This window comes from Schistocerca piceifrons, chromosome 8, assembly GCF_021461385.2.
Source record: "Schistocerca piceifrons isolate TAMUIC-IGC-003096 chromosome 8, iqSchPice1.1, whole genome shotgun sequence".
Taxonomy (NCBI): Eukaryota; Metazoa; Arthropoda; class Insecta; order Orthoptera; family Acrididae; genus Schistocerca; species Schistocerca piceifrons.
Window position 1 is genome coordinate 24,187,466 of NC_060145.1, and position 17,426 is coordinate 24,204,891.

General features: G+C 39.4%; 1 protein-coding gene across 4 annotated transcripts in view; it reads left to right on the top strand.

The window, feature by feature from the left end:
* Positions 1-16,702, top strand: part of LOC124711327 (PDZ and LIM domain protein Zasp-like) — a 296,730-nt gene extending 280,028 nt beyond the window's left edge. For all 4 annotated transcript variants that reach the window (XM_047241348.1, XM_047241347.1, XM_047241349.1 and 1 more), the window contains 2 exons: positions 4,218-4,333; positions 15,295-16,702. In XM_047241348.1, the coding sequence (XP_047097304.1) occupies positions 4,218-4,333; positions 15,295-15,372 (194 nt within the window). In that variant the 3' untranslated portion in view covers positions 15,373-16,702. The remainder of the gene's footprint in view (positions 1-4,217; positions 4,334-15,294) is intronic.
* Positions 16,703-17,426: the final 724 nt, after the last annotated feature.

A 17,426-nucleotide genomic window follows, 5' to 3' on the forward strand; every position in this document is an offset into this window, starting at 1 on the left:
TCTGGGGATACAAATGAATTATAAATTAAGATGGAATCAACCTAATGATTACCTGCTGAGAAATTAAGCTCAGCATGCTTTGCAATAACAGCTATTTTATCCTTTGTTGACATGGAGATAATAACATTGTCATATTTTGCATATTTCCACTATCTGCTCTCTTGTGATATAATATTCTGGGGAAATGCCCAAAAATGAAAAAAAGTTTTTAAACCACAAAAATGTGCTGTGAGGTTGAACTATTGTGTTACAGGATGGACATCTTGTAGGTATGTAGGTACCTATTCAAGACCCTTGGGATATTGACACTCACGAGTCAGTACTTGTACTCACTTAATGTTAGTTATAATCAACATTTTTCCCAGAGTAACTGTAATATTCCCATTCATGACACAAGGCAGAAGCAAAACCTTCACAAAGACTCACTAACTCGCAGTACAGAAAAAATAGTTTTCTTCTTCTTTTTTTCATCCTGCATGTAAAAAGAAGACAAAATTTGTTAAGTGTAAGTAAGAAAATCATACAATGGAAATGGAAAGTCCAGGGTGGAATGTAACAATACAAGAGAAGGAAAGTTGCTACTCACCATATAGCGGAGATGCTGAGCCATGATAGGCACAGTAAAAAGATGAGTTATTCTCTACTTTGACCTTTGTGACTTCTCGCCAATTTTAGGGAATTTTTTTCCTTCCACTATCATCATCTTCCTCAGATTTCATCTCTTTTTTCCCCTGTGCATCCATTTCATACTTTTCACATGTATTTGGGTGTATTTTTGCGTAATTTTTTGGACGTAACTCTACTTTCTTACGTATTTTTTCGCATTTTTGCACTACCATGGATTGTTGCTCCTTCCATCTGCGTCAATACAGAAAAGTTTCCTTATCCCTAGCCAGATCCCAGTCCCACATACTGTTCCTGCATTGTTGCTTGGCTCATGAAATCCCCCCTAATGGCGTTACCATCAAATTACCCATCTCTGGTTGCCACCCCTCCTTCTACAATGACCTCCACCTGTTGAGATTCTGCCCATCCTTAGCCCTCACCAACATAGTCCACAAAACCATATCAACCAAGCCCAATCCTCCTTGCAGTACCTTCTCTCTATCCACAAAATTCTCCTGCTATGTAATCCCAAATGCCTGGAACCCATGACACACATTGAAACTCTTGCCCTGCAGGAACTTGAGCAACATGCACAACGCCACCTCAAAAAGCTCTCCATCCTGCTCACTTCCTACTCCCACCTCGAAGTACCACTGTCCACCACTTCTACAACAACCTCCAAACCTCCCCCACGCCCCCTCATAGCTGACAAACCTTGTCTCGCAGACCTACTACACTTACCCCACCCTCCGAAACTCCCTCCCACCATCACACAGAACTCAAAACCCAGACAGACCCGCAACACAGTCATGAACCTTTCCTCCAGAAGCCTTAGTCCCACAGAAATATCAGACCTTTCCAAAGGCCTCAACTTTTGCCCCACTCCCAAATTCAACCATGCAGGACTAGTTAACGACCTTCTCTCCTTCTCCCAGTCCCTACAGTGGAAACACTTTTTCGCCACCAACCCGACCAATCAGACTCAACCAAAGACCAACATTGAACCTTGCCTAACTCAGTTCACTCCTCCATCCAACCGTGATCCACCCCCACTGCCTCTAAACCACCCCCTGTTAACTTTCCAGAATTTCTTATCCTGGAACCTTGCCTCACCATCATTCCCCAAATCCCTCAAACTGCATACTAACCTTACATCAGCAGAAAGAACTGCAGTCCACCATCTAAAAACTGATCCCGATCTTATAATCCCACCTGCAGACAAATATTCCACCACCGTAGTTTTGAACCACAAGGATTACGTGGCAGAAGGACTCTGTCAGCTGTCAGATACTTCCATCCACAAACCATGCCACAGTGATTCCATTCCAGCAATCCAGCAGGATCTCCAGTCACTACTCAAATCCTTAGGCCCATCCCAGAACCTCTCTCCAGAGTCCATCTCTCTACTTATAACCTACCACTCCCCGCACTCCCACCTTCTACATGCTTCCTAAAGTCCATAAACCCACCCAGGACACCCCATTGTGGCTGGTTACTGTGCCCCATGAGAGAATCTCTGCTCTCGTTGACCAACACCTTCAACCTATTACCCAGAACCTATCCTCCTATATAAAAGATACCAACCATTCCCTTGACCGACTCTCCACAGTTCCTCTCCCTTTACCACACAGTGCCCTGCTTGTCACTATTGATGCCACTGCCCTGTACACTAACATTCCTAATGCCCATGGCCTTACTGCTATCAAACACTACCTTTCCAGACACCCTATGGATTCCAAACCAACAACCTCCTTCCTAGTCTCCATGACCAACTATATCCTCACCCGCAATTACTTTTCCTTCGAAGGCATTACCTACAAACAAATCCGCAGTAGGGCTATGGGCACCAGCATAGCACCATCCTATGTTAACCTACTCACCTGGTTCAGATTCATGATGACATCTTTGTTATTTGGATTGAAGTTGAGGACACCTTATTCACATTTCTCTAGAACCTCAACAACTTCTCCCCCATTTGTTTCACCTGTTCCAATTCAACCCAACAAGCCACCTTCACGTCAGAGATGGCTACATCAGTACCTCTGTCCATATCAAACCTACTCACCATCAGCAATACCTCCACTTTGACAGCTGCCACCCATTTCATACCAAGAAGTCCCTTCCGTACAGCCTAGCCGCCGGTGGTCGTCGCATCTGCAGTGATGAGCAGTCCCTCTCTAAATATACCGAGGGTCTCTCTGAAGCCTTCACTGACTGTAATTATCCTCCCATCCTTGTACAAAAACAGATCTCCTGTGCCTTATCTTTCCAGTCTCCCACCACCTCTCAAAGTCCCACAGTTCAGCCACAGAGGAGCATTTCCCTCATAACTCAGTACCATTCAGGACTGGAGCAACTGAATTACATTCTCCACCAGGGTTTCGATTACCTCTCGTCATCCCCTGAAATGAGAAATGGCCTACCCACTATCCTTCCCACCCCTCCTACTGTGGTATTCTGCCATCCACCGAACCTACACAATATACTCGTCCATCCTTACACAACCCCTGCTCCCAATCCCTTACCTCATGGCTCATATGACTGTAGTAGACCTATATGCAAGACCTGTCCCATACTTCCTCCTACCACCACCTACTCCAGTCCGGCCATTAACATTACCTATCACATCAAAGGCACGGCTACCTGTGAAACCAGTCATGTGATCTACAAGCTAAGCTGCAACCATTGTGCTGCATTCTATGTAGGTATGACAACCAACAAGCTGTCTGTCCGCATAAACGGCCACCAACAAACTGTGGCCAAAAAACAAGTGGACCACCCTGTAGCTGAACACGCTGCCAAAAATGATACCCCTCATCTCAATGACTGCTTCACAGCCTGTAGCATTACACAGCCGTCATTTCACCGCCACGCCCAGTCTTTTAATTTCTTTTATTTTTATTTTTATTTCTCTCCTTTCCACTACTTACCCCCTCACCCCTCCGCACCTTCTCTCCTACCCTCTGTCTAAACTGCAACACTTCACTCTCCGCCACTCCCACCATACTACCCCCACCCAATTGCCACTCCCATCATGCACTGGTGCTGCTGCTCGCAGTGTAGTTTCAGCTCTCTGAGAATGCAGATGTGTGTGCAAGTTGCACTTGCTGACAAAGGCCTTAATGGCCGAAAGCTGATTGTGTGAATCTTTTTAAGTAAGAAAATGTTATTTCTCATAACTGTTAAAAATATAAATCATTCTCTCTCTCTGTTTCCATATGACAATTCCTGTTTCATGCACATGATAAAATGGATGGTAATGAATTGAATTGAATTGAATCTACAATAAGCTCCCATTGAATATAAAAATGATAGTGACAACCCTCATATATTCAAGTGGGAAAGCTGTTTTCAAATGGCCTTGAAGGAGTTTCTTATCAATAACTGTTTTTATAATATTAAGATATTTCTTTCCAAGCAGTAGGATACTTCGATTTGTACAAATAATATTTGTATGTATCAGTAATCAACTTCTCCAATTTCTTTATATGTATTGTTTGTAATTGTTTGCAGAAAGTTATGAAAGGAAGCAAAAAATATATAAACAATCCATAACAAATCCAGTTATTTCTTGTCTATCGAGAATAAATGAGCATGCATTTTTTTTCCAGATTGGAATGAACTGTTCACAACAAAATGTTTTGCTTGTGGATTCCCCATTGAAGCTGGAGACCGCTGGGTCGAGGCATTGAACAACAATTACCACAGCCAGTGCTTTAACTGCACTGTATGTACACAAAAATTTTCATTTGTTTAAGTTGAATAATACAGAAGTAAAAACATAATATCAATGTTTCCAATAGCATTTATCATTTAATATGAAACAATTTTAGTTTAGTTAACAGAATCATCCACATGAAGTTTTAACCTTTTGACTGCTACAGATGTGCTGTGTGCCTTCCATGCAGAGTGCAGCTTTGCTGTCACTGTACTGCTTGCTTAATGCTGCTATCAAAATTTTATTTAAAATTGAAAGCAAGACAATATCTCACTTCATTCTTGAAATATTGGTTTTTATATCCAGTGGACAGTCATGCGTAGTGTTTCCAGTTTGTTTGTATAGACCAGCCGGCTGCTATGAGACTTATCATCCAATTCCAAGAAAAACATTTGGTGAAAAAATATGATCTTTGCATGTCTTACTGTCTGATATCTTCACGTGATAAAGAATTCAATTTCTTTTGTTATGCATCATGCTTACTACACTGCATCAAATTAAGTAAACATTGCATGAAATCTTAAAGAGTTTGCAGAGATAAAAATGCTTTGTGTAGACTTTGCTTATGGTTGATTTTAGTTCATATGCTGCTGTGTATGAAATGTAGATAAGATATCAAAATTTCATTTAAAATTGAGAGCAGAATGATATCTCATTTTTTTCTTGAGACATTGATTTTTCTATCTGCAAATGATCATGCACGGTGCACCCAGTTCTGTGCCGATATTATGATAACAGTCATCATATATATCCGGCAGATGGTCATGCATAATGCACCCAATTCCATCCCCATATTATCGTAACAATCATCATGTTTCATAAACTGTTCAAGATACTGGAACAACGTTTTTTTGCAAATTATAGCATGCAAAGAGGCACATATATTATATGATAAATATTCGAAACTTTTTTGTTCACTGAGATACAGAAGTAATTCACCTACAGCAGTGAGTGCATCGTGAAACAGAATGCATAAACATTTCAATAGTCCTTAAGAAAAATATAGTAGCTGTGTCTAAACACATCTTTAGAACCTGGGAACAGCAGAGCATGAAGAGTTAACTCATCCACAGCAGTCAAAGGATTAATGTTCTTAAACTTTTAGATTGCAAACATATTTCACATATACTGTCAAAATATTTTTAATTTAACAATAAAGCTTAAGTGTTTACTATGTTACTGTAATAAATGTTTTGTTGGTTCTGTATGTACCAAAAGACCAGTACCGTAAATTACATCTCCAGGTTTTTGTTGTGTTCTGTTCTGGATTATATTTGAGGCTGTAGAATTAAAATGATCCTGCTCACTAGAAGTTTAATTGAAAATATATTACCTTGAAGACAATCTCTGTAAATATTGTGAAATGAATCCCACTATGAGTCAAGACAAAAATCATTGTCACAGAGGTCTTTAGGTCACTGGCAGAACTGTTTATCGTAAGCTACCCACAAATTCATTCACCTGTTGTAAAATAATGTCCACAGATCTCTTCTTTCAATGGCACAAAAAATATTTATATATCCTCAGGAAATATGGAAGCAGCAAGGGAAGTGTAAAGACGTAGCAGAAGTGGCATATCAGAATGGTTTGAAACAGAAACAGAAAAAGCACAGAACTGCTCCGTGCCCACTTCTTTTCATCATAATTATGGATCAAATAGCAAAATCTATTAAAAAAACATATCATGAAACAAATGCCACTGTATTTGCAGATGAATAAATGCAAAAGAAACTTGACTTTTGGAACAATATCTTCCAAAAGTTTAAACAAATCAAAACCATGGCCATCAGCTGAGTGGGAACAGATTCAAACATTTCGTTAACAGATGCATGGTCAGAATCAGCAGCATGCTTCATCTACTGCAGGAGTGTTATGCTAAAAAACAACACCAAAGAAAAGAAAATACCCAATAACTAAAAAAAATGTGAATTAAATAAACCTATAGTGGAACAAATAAATACCAGGATGTGCAAATATGACAAATTTATAATTGTATATTCCAGCCTCAGATCACACAAACAGTATCATTACCAACTTCAGCTTCTTAGCAAGCCATCTTCAGGTGATCATCTGATGATGATTTTCAAACAGCAGCGGTGTCATTTGCATGGTTGGAGACTAGTACAGACAGGTATGAGGTGAAAGTCATTGACCATCTGCTTAATAGCATGTTGGTCCATATTTAGTGTGCAATGCAGCAGTGATTCAGTGTCACACATATTTCACATATCTTTGGCAGGTTTCCAGAGTATGTGGCACCTGATGTCTATGCATAGGCTGTGCAATTCCCATAAATCATGGGCTAGTGGCTTGTGGGCATGGAGCTGATGCTCAACAGTAGTTTTATTTGTTTACTGCTCTGTAAAACATTGCACCAGCCACAATGCAGCCCCACTGTGGATGCTGTTTTGGAACACTGAGTGAGTTAGTTGACATCCATAAGCAGTTGGAAATTTTCTTAGCTGTTGTCAAAGAAATGGAAGTTGCAGCAAATGTATGTGTTGGCACGATTGCTGAGAGTTTTGTATCAGAGATACCAAAGGTACTTGAAGTACTATTCTCTCATGTGGATCCTGTCTCCTCTAAGGAAGTGTGGGATCTATCACTGTGCACCCACTTGACTATGAATGGTGTGTCAGTGGTAGGGCTATGTGCCATGTACAGGAGAGGCAGGGACCAGGGAGAACTTGGAGTGCTTTATTCAACCCCAAACAAACAAGTTCGACTGAAACCAAAACTGAGCAGTGAGACTCACTTCTCCTTTTGGAAAACATGCTGCTTCCTGTGTCAAGAGGAAGCACACGTCTATTAATATCTATTAACCATCAGAATTTCAAACGTATGGGAAATAATGATACTCCTTAGCAAAATGGCACCAGGTGCTCTCAGTTTGTATGCGTGGGGCCTCATTCATAATGTTGAAGAGACTGTTCTGACAGCCTCTGAGGGAACAGGATCCAACCAGTTGAAAATTGTAGTGCAGATTGAAACAATTGATGCATGTCATCTGGCTCTAAGGTCATACTTGGATCATTCCAGTGACTGGAAGAGAGGGTTTAGAAGACCATTATTGCTCATTGAATTTCAACAAAGCTCAAAAGTTGCAGAATGGTCCATAGAAATTATCAGTACCCCCTCAATTTTAGTTGAATATAAAGATAGAACCAGAGATTTCAAAGATTCTGTGTCAAGTGACTTACACCATAGGGTTGAAAAATTTATATCCAACCCCTAATAGGCCGGTGTGCATCAGTCTGCTAGCCAGGTAGCTAACTGAGTGTGGAGGCGCAACACAAGGCCTTATTTATATTAGGTGACTCTTCATCCTGTATATACACACCTGGAAATGGAAAAAAGAACACATTGACACCGGTGTGTCAGACCCACCATACTTGCTCCGGACACTGCGAGAGGGCTGTACAAGCAATGATCACACGCACGGCACAGCGGACACACCAGGAACCGCGGTGTTGGCCGTCGAATGGCGCTAGCTGCGCAGGATTTGTGCACCGCCGCCGTCAGTGTCAGCCAGTTTGCCGTGGCATACGGAGCTCCATCGCAGTCTTTAACACTGGAGCATGCCGCGACAGCGTGGACGTGAACCGTATGTGCAGTTGACGGACTTTGAGCGAGGGCGTATAGTGGGCATGCGGGAGGCCGGGTGGACGTACCGCCGAATTGCTCAACACGTGGGGCGTGAGGTCTCCACAGCACATCGATGTTGTCGCCGGTGGTCGGCGGAAGGTGCACGTGCCCGTCGACCTGGGACCGGACCGCAGCGACGCACGGATGCACGCCAAGACCGTAGGATCCTACGCAGTGCCGTAGGGGACCGCACCGCCACTTCCCAGCAAATTAGGGACACTGTTGCTCCTGGGGTATCGGCGAGGACCATTCGCAACCGTCTCCATGAAGCTGGGCTACGGTCCCGCACACCGTTAGGCCGTCTTCCGCTCACGTCCCAACATCGTGCAGCCCGCCTCCAGTGGTGTCGCGACAGGCGTGAATGGAGGGACGAATGGAGACGTGTCGTCTTCAGCGATGAGAGTCGCTTCTGCCTTGGTGCCAATGATGGTCGTATGCGTCTTTGGCGCCGTGCAGGTGAGCGCCACAATCAGGACTGCATACGACCGAGGCACACAGGGCCAACATCCGGCATCATGGTGTGGGGAGCGATCTCCTACACTGGCCGTACTCCACTGGTGATCGTCGAGGGGACACTGAATAGTGCACGGTACATCCAAACCATCATCGAACCCATCGTTCTACCATTCCTAGACCGGCAAGGGAACTTGCTGTTCCAACAGGACAATGCACGTCCGCATGTATCCCGTGCCACCCAACGTGCTCTAGAAGGTGTAAGTCAACTACCCTGGCCAGCAAGATCTCCGGATCTGTCCCCCATTGAGCATGTTTGGGACTGGATGAAGCGTCGTCTCACGCGGTCTGCACGTCCAGCACGAACGCTGGTCCAACTGAGGCGCCAGGTGGAAATGGCATGGCACGCCGTTCCACAGGACTACATCCAGCATCTCTACGATCGTCTCCATGGGAGAACAGCAGCCTGCATTGCTGCGAAAGGTGGATATACACTGTACTAGTGCCGACATTGTGCATGCTCTGTTGCCTGTGTCTATGAGCCTGTGGTTCTGTCAGTGTGATCATGTGATGTATCTGACCCCAGGAATGTGTCAATAAAGTTTCCCCTTCCTGGGACAATGAATTCACGGTGTTCTTATTTCAATTTCCAGGAGTGTATAACAATAGCTATAAGAGACCCAGAAGTGTCAGTATAAGCTCCAAAGAAAAGCCCTCCACAGACAAGAGTATTAAAATCCTTGTTACTAGCTGCCAGAACATTTGAAACAAAGTACCAGAGTTTGAATTGCTCCCACAGGGCAGTGGAGCTCACATAACACTAGGCACAGAAAGCTGGTTAAAATTCATAATAGATGGCCATGAGATTCTTGAGGGAAATAAAAGTGTATGTGTAAAGGCTAATGGTAATAGAATGTATTGTATTTGTGGCAGTACACAAGAAACTCACATCTAAAGTTATAGAAACTGAAACTGCATGTGAGTTTGAGAAAGAGGCAGTATGAAAGATGAACCCAAACTTATAATCAGATCATTCTAGTTACCATTGGAACCATCTCCAGATGTAACAAAAATCTTTAGAGGAAACCTAAGTTCACTAGTACGTTAAGTTTCCCAATCATGCTGTCCTCATGGGAGGAGACTAATTATCCAACAACCAATTGGTAAAATTGCAGTTTTGTGAGTGGTGGTAGTGACAAAACATTCTGCAAAATATCGCTAAATGCCCCTATGAGAACTATGTAGAACAAATTATTCAGAAGCACACTCCTGATAGAAATATATTAGATCCAACAGCAACAAACAGACCTTACCTCTTTGAGGACATCCATGTAAAAACTGGTATCAGTGTCATGAGGCAGTTGTAGCAACAACAGCTACCAAAGTACAAAGGAGAACTAAACAAGTAGAAGGATTTACATGTTCAGCAAAGTAGATAAAGAGGCAGTAGTGCCATATATCAATAAGAAACTCAAAACATTTAGTACTGGAGAGAAACAATATAGAACAACTAGAGGAATAGTTGGCCATACACTTGATAGCTATGTACCTAATTAGAGCAGTTCATGATGGGAGGGACACTCCATGATGTATAGTCAAAATGAAGAAATTTCTAGAAGTACAGATTACTGCATAATAAGTATACAACACAGTGCAGAACTACAGATGGGGAGATGCTGAATGAAACATGTTTAACCATCAAGAGGATAATGCATGAACCCTTCAATGACTACTGTAGCAGAATATTATCATAGGACATCTCACAAAGCCCAAAGAAATGCAGGTCATGTCTATAAGCTTTTACTGGTACCAAAGTTAGTGTCCATTCACTTAAGGAGGAGACAGGAACTTAAATTGAGAGTAGCAAAACAAAAGCAAAAATGCTGAAATCTGTTTTCAGTAATAGTACGAGGGGGTAATAAAATGGAATAACATTGCTGTGGGCAGAACTGCAAAATATCGCTAAATGCCTCTATGAGAACTATGTAGAACAAATTATTCAGAAGCACACTCCTGATAGAAATTTCTTCATTTTGACTATACATACACCGTTGCTCATGTGTGTAGGTTCCGTGCCAAATAGGACTAACATGAGATGTTGAACATATACAGAGAAGAGTCACATGGGTGTTCGTAGTTTGCTTGATCCATGGGGTAGTGTCATGGAAATGCTGAAGAAACAGAACTAGCAGATGCTTCAAGACAGACACAAACTATCCCAAGAAAGCATACTTAGAAAGTTTCAAGAACCAACTTTAAATGATGAATCTAGGAATACTCTACAATTACCTATGTAGTACTCCCATTTGGATGGCAGTGTCTGGCTAATTACAGCATGCACATCCTTCTCACACCCCATACATGAATAAAGCAGAAAGAAGCTATAATAACTGGTACATAGGAAGTACTCTCTGCCATGTACTTCACAGTGGTTTGCAGAGTGTGGATGTAGAGTCAGATATAGATAAGGAGCAGGCGGTAAGCAATAATGTTCACTTGCACCACGGTTATCAAGGTGCCTCCAGTTATTATTGTAGCTCATGGGAGAATGCCCCCCATAGCATGATACTGACCCCACCAGCCTGTGTTCATAGCATGGTACGGTATACGCTTTGAGCAGTCATTCACCTGCATTATGACATATCTGGGTGTGACTATCAATCTGGTGTAACAAGAAATGAGATTCATCCAACCGGGTGACACAGTTCCACTGATCCACACTCCAAGCTCGAAGATCCAATTCCACAGTTTGACAACAAAAGTAACAGTAATATAAACAAAGTGCGATCAAAAAGCAATGGGAATTTTTGTTTTTCTTCAAGTATTTTTATTTATTCATCAATATCAACTTTCTCCCCTTCAAAGTAATCCCCCTCAGATACAATACACCTGTGCCAGCACTTTTTCCAATGCACTTCTGGAACTCACTTATTGTTATGGGGTTCAGCTCCTTCAGTGATCCTGTTTTTAATCATCAATGCTGGCGAAACGATATCATTTCATGGTGCTCTTCTGCCTCAGGAATAGAAATAAGTCACAGAGGGCGACGTCCAGTGAATACGGTGGTTGGGGAAACAAAATGGTTTTGTTTTTTGCCAAAATTTCACAAACAAGCATTGAAGTGTGAGCGGGAGCATTAACGTGATGCAATTTCCACAAATGGTTATGCCACAATTTTGGTCATTTTCTTCAGATTGCGTGATGAAAATGGCACATAACTTCCAGGTAGTAAACCTTATCAACCATACAACAATAAGACAGGAACTTGTGAAACAATATCCCACTGTAATCAGAGAAAACAGTGAGAAGAACCTTCACAGGTGATCAAACTTGCCAAATTTTTTTTCATCTTGGCTCTTCAGGCAATTTACAATGGGACGGCTGGGCCTTGGTTCCGACATCATACCTAGAGCAAACTCAGAAAGCTCCCTGATGGTGATCTGGCAATTTTCCAGAACCATTTTCTTTACTTCTTCCATATTGTCATCAGTAATTGATGTGCTTGGGTGCTGAGGGCAGTTGTCATCTTCAACATTTTCTTGACCCTCTTTGAAACATTTATACCACTCGTAAACTCTTATTTTACTCATAGCAGAGTCACCAAATGCCACAGTCAACATTTTGAATGTGGTGTTGCACTTTATTCCATTTTTGAAGCAAAATTTAGTGGAAATTATTTGATCCATCTTTTTCAACAGGAAAATTTCACCAAGTGCTTGAAAACATGTATACATTTTCGACTGACAACAATAAACTAAATATTCAAGAAAGCTGAAAATGCAAAACTACATCAGGAAAATGTGTACCAGAAAGTTTTGAAAATAGGATTATGAAGCCTGCAAAATTAAAAAATATTCCTGCCACTTTTTGATCACACTTCATATAATACTAAAAGGAAAAATAATTTACACCATCTGTCACTCGGCCATACTGTTGCACAGAAATTAATGAGATATTTAGCCATAAAAGTTTTTGGCCACCTACCCAAAAAGAATAAAATTAATTTCAAATATCTGCTTGAATGTGAGTGTACAATCCAATTCATAGCAGTTCGGAAAATGACCGAAAGTTCTTCTCCAAGTAGAGTAGAGGGGGAGGGAGGGGAGGGAGGGGGGGGGGGGGGGGGGGGGAAGAAAACGAAACAGTCTTAATAATTTTCTGCAGTCAGCAAATTAATTTCAGATTGAAGAAGTATTTCTCCATATTCTGAATCAACTTCTTCCAAAAACTGTTTAAAGCTGTGATGAGCTAGTGATTAATTTATTCAAATTATTATATATGTAATTTGTATTACATCTTTCATACTGGACAGAATTCTGACACTTACCCACATAGTGCTTACTGATGACTAATACGGTGAAAAGTTAAACAATTTATTCAGTTTTTCCTTAACTGACCAACAAAGCCATTTTTGCTCCCAACAATAAGTGGTGCACCATCACTACAAATTATAGTGCATTTTTTAAAACCACCAGTTCAGTTAGAGCACTTTTTAATGGCATTAAAAATATGCAGACCTGTTGATTCAAATAACAAAACTAATGTAACTCTTTGTGTACAGAAAAGTTAAGTGAAATGCTGTCGCCGGCCGCGGTGGTCTAGCGGTTCGAGGCGCTAAGTCCGGAACCGCGCGACTGCTACGGTCGCAGGTTTGAATCCTGCCTCGGGCATGGATGTGTGTGATGTCCTTAGGTTAGTTAGGTTTAAGTAGTTCTAAGCTCTAGGGGACTGATGACCACAGATGTTAAGTCCCATAGCGCTCAGAGCCATTTGAACCATTTGAAATGCTGTCAAATCGGTAGCCTACTCTCGTCCATACAAAATTAATAACATGGGCAGTTTGCAATTAAATTATTTGGTTTCTTTTTTATGTTGTGATCCATATAAAGGATTACACTTTTTACAGTGTTGCATGCAAAGCAGCTTTTTTAAAACATTCCTTGGCATCATTTAACCAAATGCTTTTGTCATTTCTGTTGCACATTTTACCACAAGTACACCATCATTGAAGCATTTTTGATCTTTTGCTAGCTGTAAGCATACTACATAAGTTGCCGTTTAACTTTTGTTAATCTTTGAAGCTCCAGGCAACTAATGTATTTCTTTTTTTAACGTATTCATTAAAATGCAATTTTTGTCACAAGAGTAAAGCCCATGTGATGCTTCATGGAACAAAGAGAAATAGCGGGCAAGATTACTGTATTTGTTTTGACTTGAGCGTTTTTCATATATTAAACATTGGGATTTTCATTGGGATTGTGTACAAAAAATATTTACTCCCCCATTCCGCACTGAATACACAGTTTTCAGTATTCTTTTATACATTCTCAAGAACCATAACAGAAAATAGGCACAGTAATAACCAAAATGACAACATGAGCTATACCCAACTGCAGACAAATAAGCGAGTTGCAGGATGCAGTGGTGCTGTGATGGTACTGTTCGAGTTGGGAGGGGGAGGGGGGGGGGGCAGCACTCATTTGAGAGGATGGCTTGTGATGCTCACCTTGCCAGGACTGGCTTAAACAGTATAGGAAAATCAAAGAATTCCCAAATTTTGATGGTCAGATGAGGACTTAAATCATTTGTAGCAGTTGCACCTGCTTTTTAATTCTTCGTTTGTTGTCTTTGGTGTCAACGTACTGGCTGAAAAAGTAGGGGTTGGATGTGCAACTACTGTAAATGATGTAGCTCACAGGTACACATTTGCATTTTACCGTAGTTTACTTTCACTTTGCACAACCCCCCAGTAATACACAGTTATATATGTATGGCCAGTGTACTGTTGTGTAAACTTTCCATAAGCCTCATTAATAGTTTGCAGGTGAATCTCCACTTACTGCTACAATAGTTTTCTGTTGAACATCTATCAGCAGTAAAAACATAACGACATAGTTCACAGTCCTTCAAATAAATTGAACAGTCACTGTCATTGCTTTAACACATGGCCTATTGATGTAACACCTATTCCACAGTTAATTTGAAGCATTGTTGTAACCAACACAGGTTTCTTGTCTGAAACTTGGCCGTGGACTGACTGACTGTGACCAAAAATCAGGCCTTTATATGTCATCACAATAATTGGTACTGAAAATACACACTGTTCAAAGTTAAATTTACAGAAATTCCAATTAAAACTTAACTCATTAAATTAACTGAATACACCAAAAAATTGGTTAACAGTTTCTTCTACTGCAAGAGTTACGCCGAATTATTTGTTTAAATCATGAAATTAACAAATATTGTTACACAATCAATACTTTTGACACAACTGTTAATTACTTTGGAATTAATTAAGGGCTGGCTTTGTTAACATGATTTCGAATAGAGCCAAATAGATCCTTTAAGATTTCTAGCATTTTGTCCTCCAAATGTTTACAATTATTACAGAACTTATGTTTGTTTATATATCAACAATAGGATTTACATTATGAAACAATTACTGATTTCACCCGATAACAAAAGATACTAACTAGGAATAGTCAGAATAAATTAGAAAATCAATTACATACATAAAACTAAGCACGAAATTAGGTCCGGTGTGATATTCTTTAAAACTAAGGGTCAACATTTCTCTTTTATGAAAATGTAGATTATATTCATGTATGTTAATGGTAATTAGTTGAAAGTGAAAAAACGAATTTAAGTAGGCAGATGGCAAAACAAGAGGGGAAGAAAAAATATTCGAACTTGCTTCGTCACGCACTGTCCATCCAAATATGAGAGAAGTGCTTTACCACTGTGCCAACTCACTTAGTTTTTGCTGAATCAGAAAATATGCAGCTATTTGCTTTACTTTATGCTTATCAGTACAGTCGAAATTAAATTATCTTTTCCATTATCTATTTTTGTTCATTTTCACTGTTTTACAGAACTGTAAGAAGAACTTGGAGGGAGAGAGCTTCTATGCCAAAGGAGGGCGTCCATTCTGCAAAGCACATGCTCGTTAACTAGCCATTAAGTTCCAGATAAACATGTATAACATTGTTCAGTGTGTGTGTAAAGCAGTTATCAGTCATATGTCAATATGAGAGAGGTTTTTGCATAAAATATGCCAACATTTTTTTTAGTTTCAGTGATTATTTGCACAACATACATTTGTATCTATAGTTTGATCCGAAATTCATATTTACAAGACACCTTTCTAGATCATTCTGTAAAGTACACACTATTCTTACTCAAGAAATTATTGTTCAGTGTATGATGTCATTCATGTTGATTGTTTTATGCAGTATGACAAAGAAAGATGGAGAAGGATGCTAGAGATTCTGTTCCAGTGTCAGGTATCATTGTATGGTGCAAAAAGAAACTGTTACATAAAGAAAGGAATGGTGCTGTTGTCACATTATATATGTTCCTACAGCACTTTTACCTAAAGTGCAAATGTTGGATATTAATTGTGTGTAATCAATAACACTAGTTCACTGAATGCTTGTAAATGGATAAAATTAATATGTAAGTTCTACACTTTATCTTGCTTATCTGATTGTTTCTATTTTCTTCTTCTTATTCTCCTTCTCTTTTCCTTATTTATGTACTTACTTAAAACATTACACACACATAAATATGACAAACTGCAATCTCTTGAATACTTTTTCTCGTACACAGATTTTTCTCATATGACAGATTTGTATCTTGTGCATTTGTGTGTAATTATTCATCATTTAAAGTTTTAATATGTTGTGTGGTTTCACAAGACATCAGATGTTACTTTTTGTACACATATATTTTGTGAGAGATATGGGCATTGCTCTTCTAAAGTATGAGACATCTGTGTGCGGTACTGACTGTCAGGTGTAAATAATAATAAATAGTTACCTGGTAGATTATAGATGCATTTAAATTAATACCAGAACATTCATTACTCTTCTTGTTTTGTTGAGAACTATGGTCCATGCCAGTAAGATGCTGTAATTCCTATTATCATTGCCGAAACACTAACATTTCATTGTGAGGTAATCAAAATTGTAATAAAATCCCCTGTATCTTAGTAATTCTCATATCAAGTAAGCCGTGAATTCTAAGTTGCCAAAATAAGTTTACATGATAAAACATAAAATTTTTTGCAACAATAATTTATGTTTTCATCATGTAGCATCTGATCAGGCACACAATTCCAGGAGGAATGTTTGTGTCTTTTTAGAATAATAGTCTACTTCTACAATTAAGGTCTTTTATATGTGATATCCTGCATGTGAATATGTTTTGTTGCAGATTTTATTTATGTTAGCATTCAACAAATGCTGTCCAAAGAGAAAATACAGAATATAAGTAAAAATATGTTTTTCCAGTTTCTTTGTTTGTAAAAAAAATCAATTTCATTTTAAAATTGCTTTCCTAAATACATAAGCATATAATGAAGTGGGATGTTTGAAACCATTGTTCATATGTCATTCCTTATTACTACACCATTCATAATTAATTAGAGAACAACGCAAAGTATTATTTATCTTTCATGAGCAGGAAAAGAAATCTTTATTGTTTCTGTGTTGGTGACATTTAAGAGAAACATTTCAGCTAAGTACTGTAATAGGTATTTCTGTATGCATATCTGACATACCTGTTTATTTCTCTCACAACATAATGGGGTAAAATATACAACTCTAAATAGTAATTATCTAATTACTGTATTTATTGTGTATTCATTCCTATCCAAAGATATTTAGGATCCGTCTTTCATCTCAATCTTGTTATAGATACTTCAGAATCCACAAATAAGAATTAATACCACAGACAAGCCAAATAGGAAATGGTTGTTTTTGATTGCTGTACTACTTTTCAAGATTGTCTCAAAACTCGCAATTTATAAACCTTAAATTCACCATTGTTTTTATATTGATGCTTATTACCTACTTAGTAGAATATTTGAATTCTAGAATAGAAAGATCAGTGTTCTATAATTTGATCATTCATTGGCAATTTCATTATTTGGTGTACTAAAACAATTACTATTGTTGCAAAGATTCTGTTGAAAATTTTTAGAGAATGATTTTTAAATATTAAC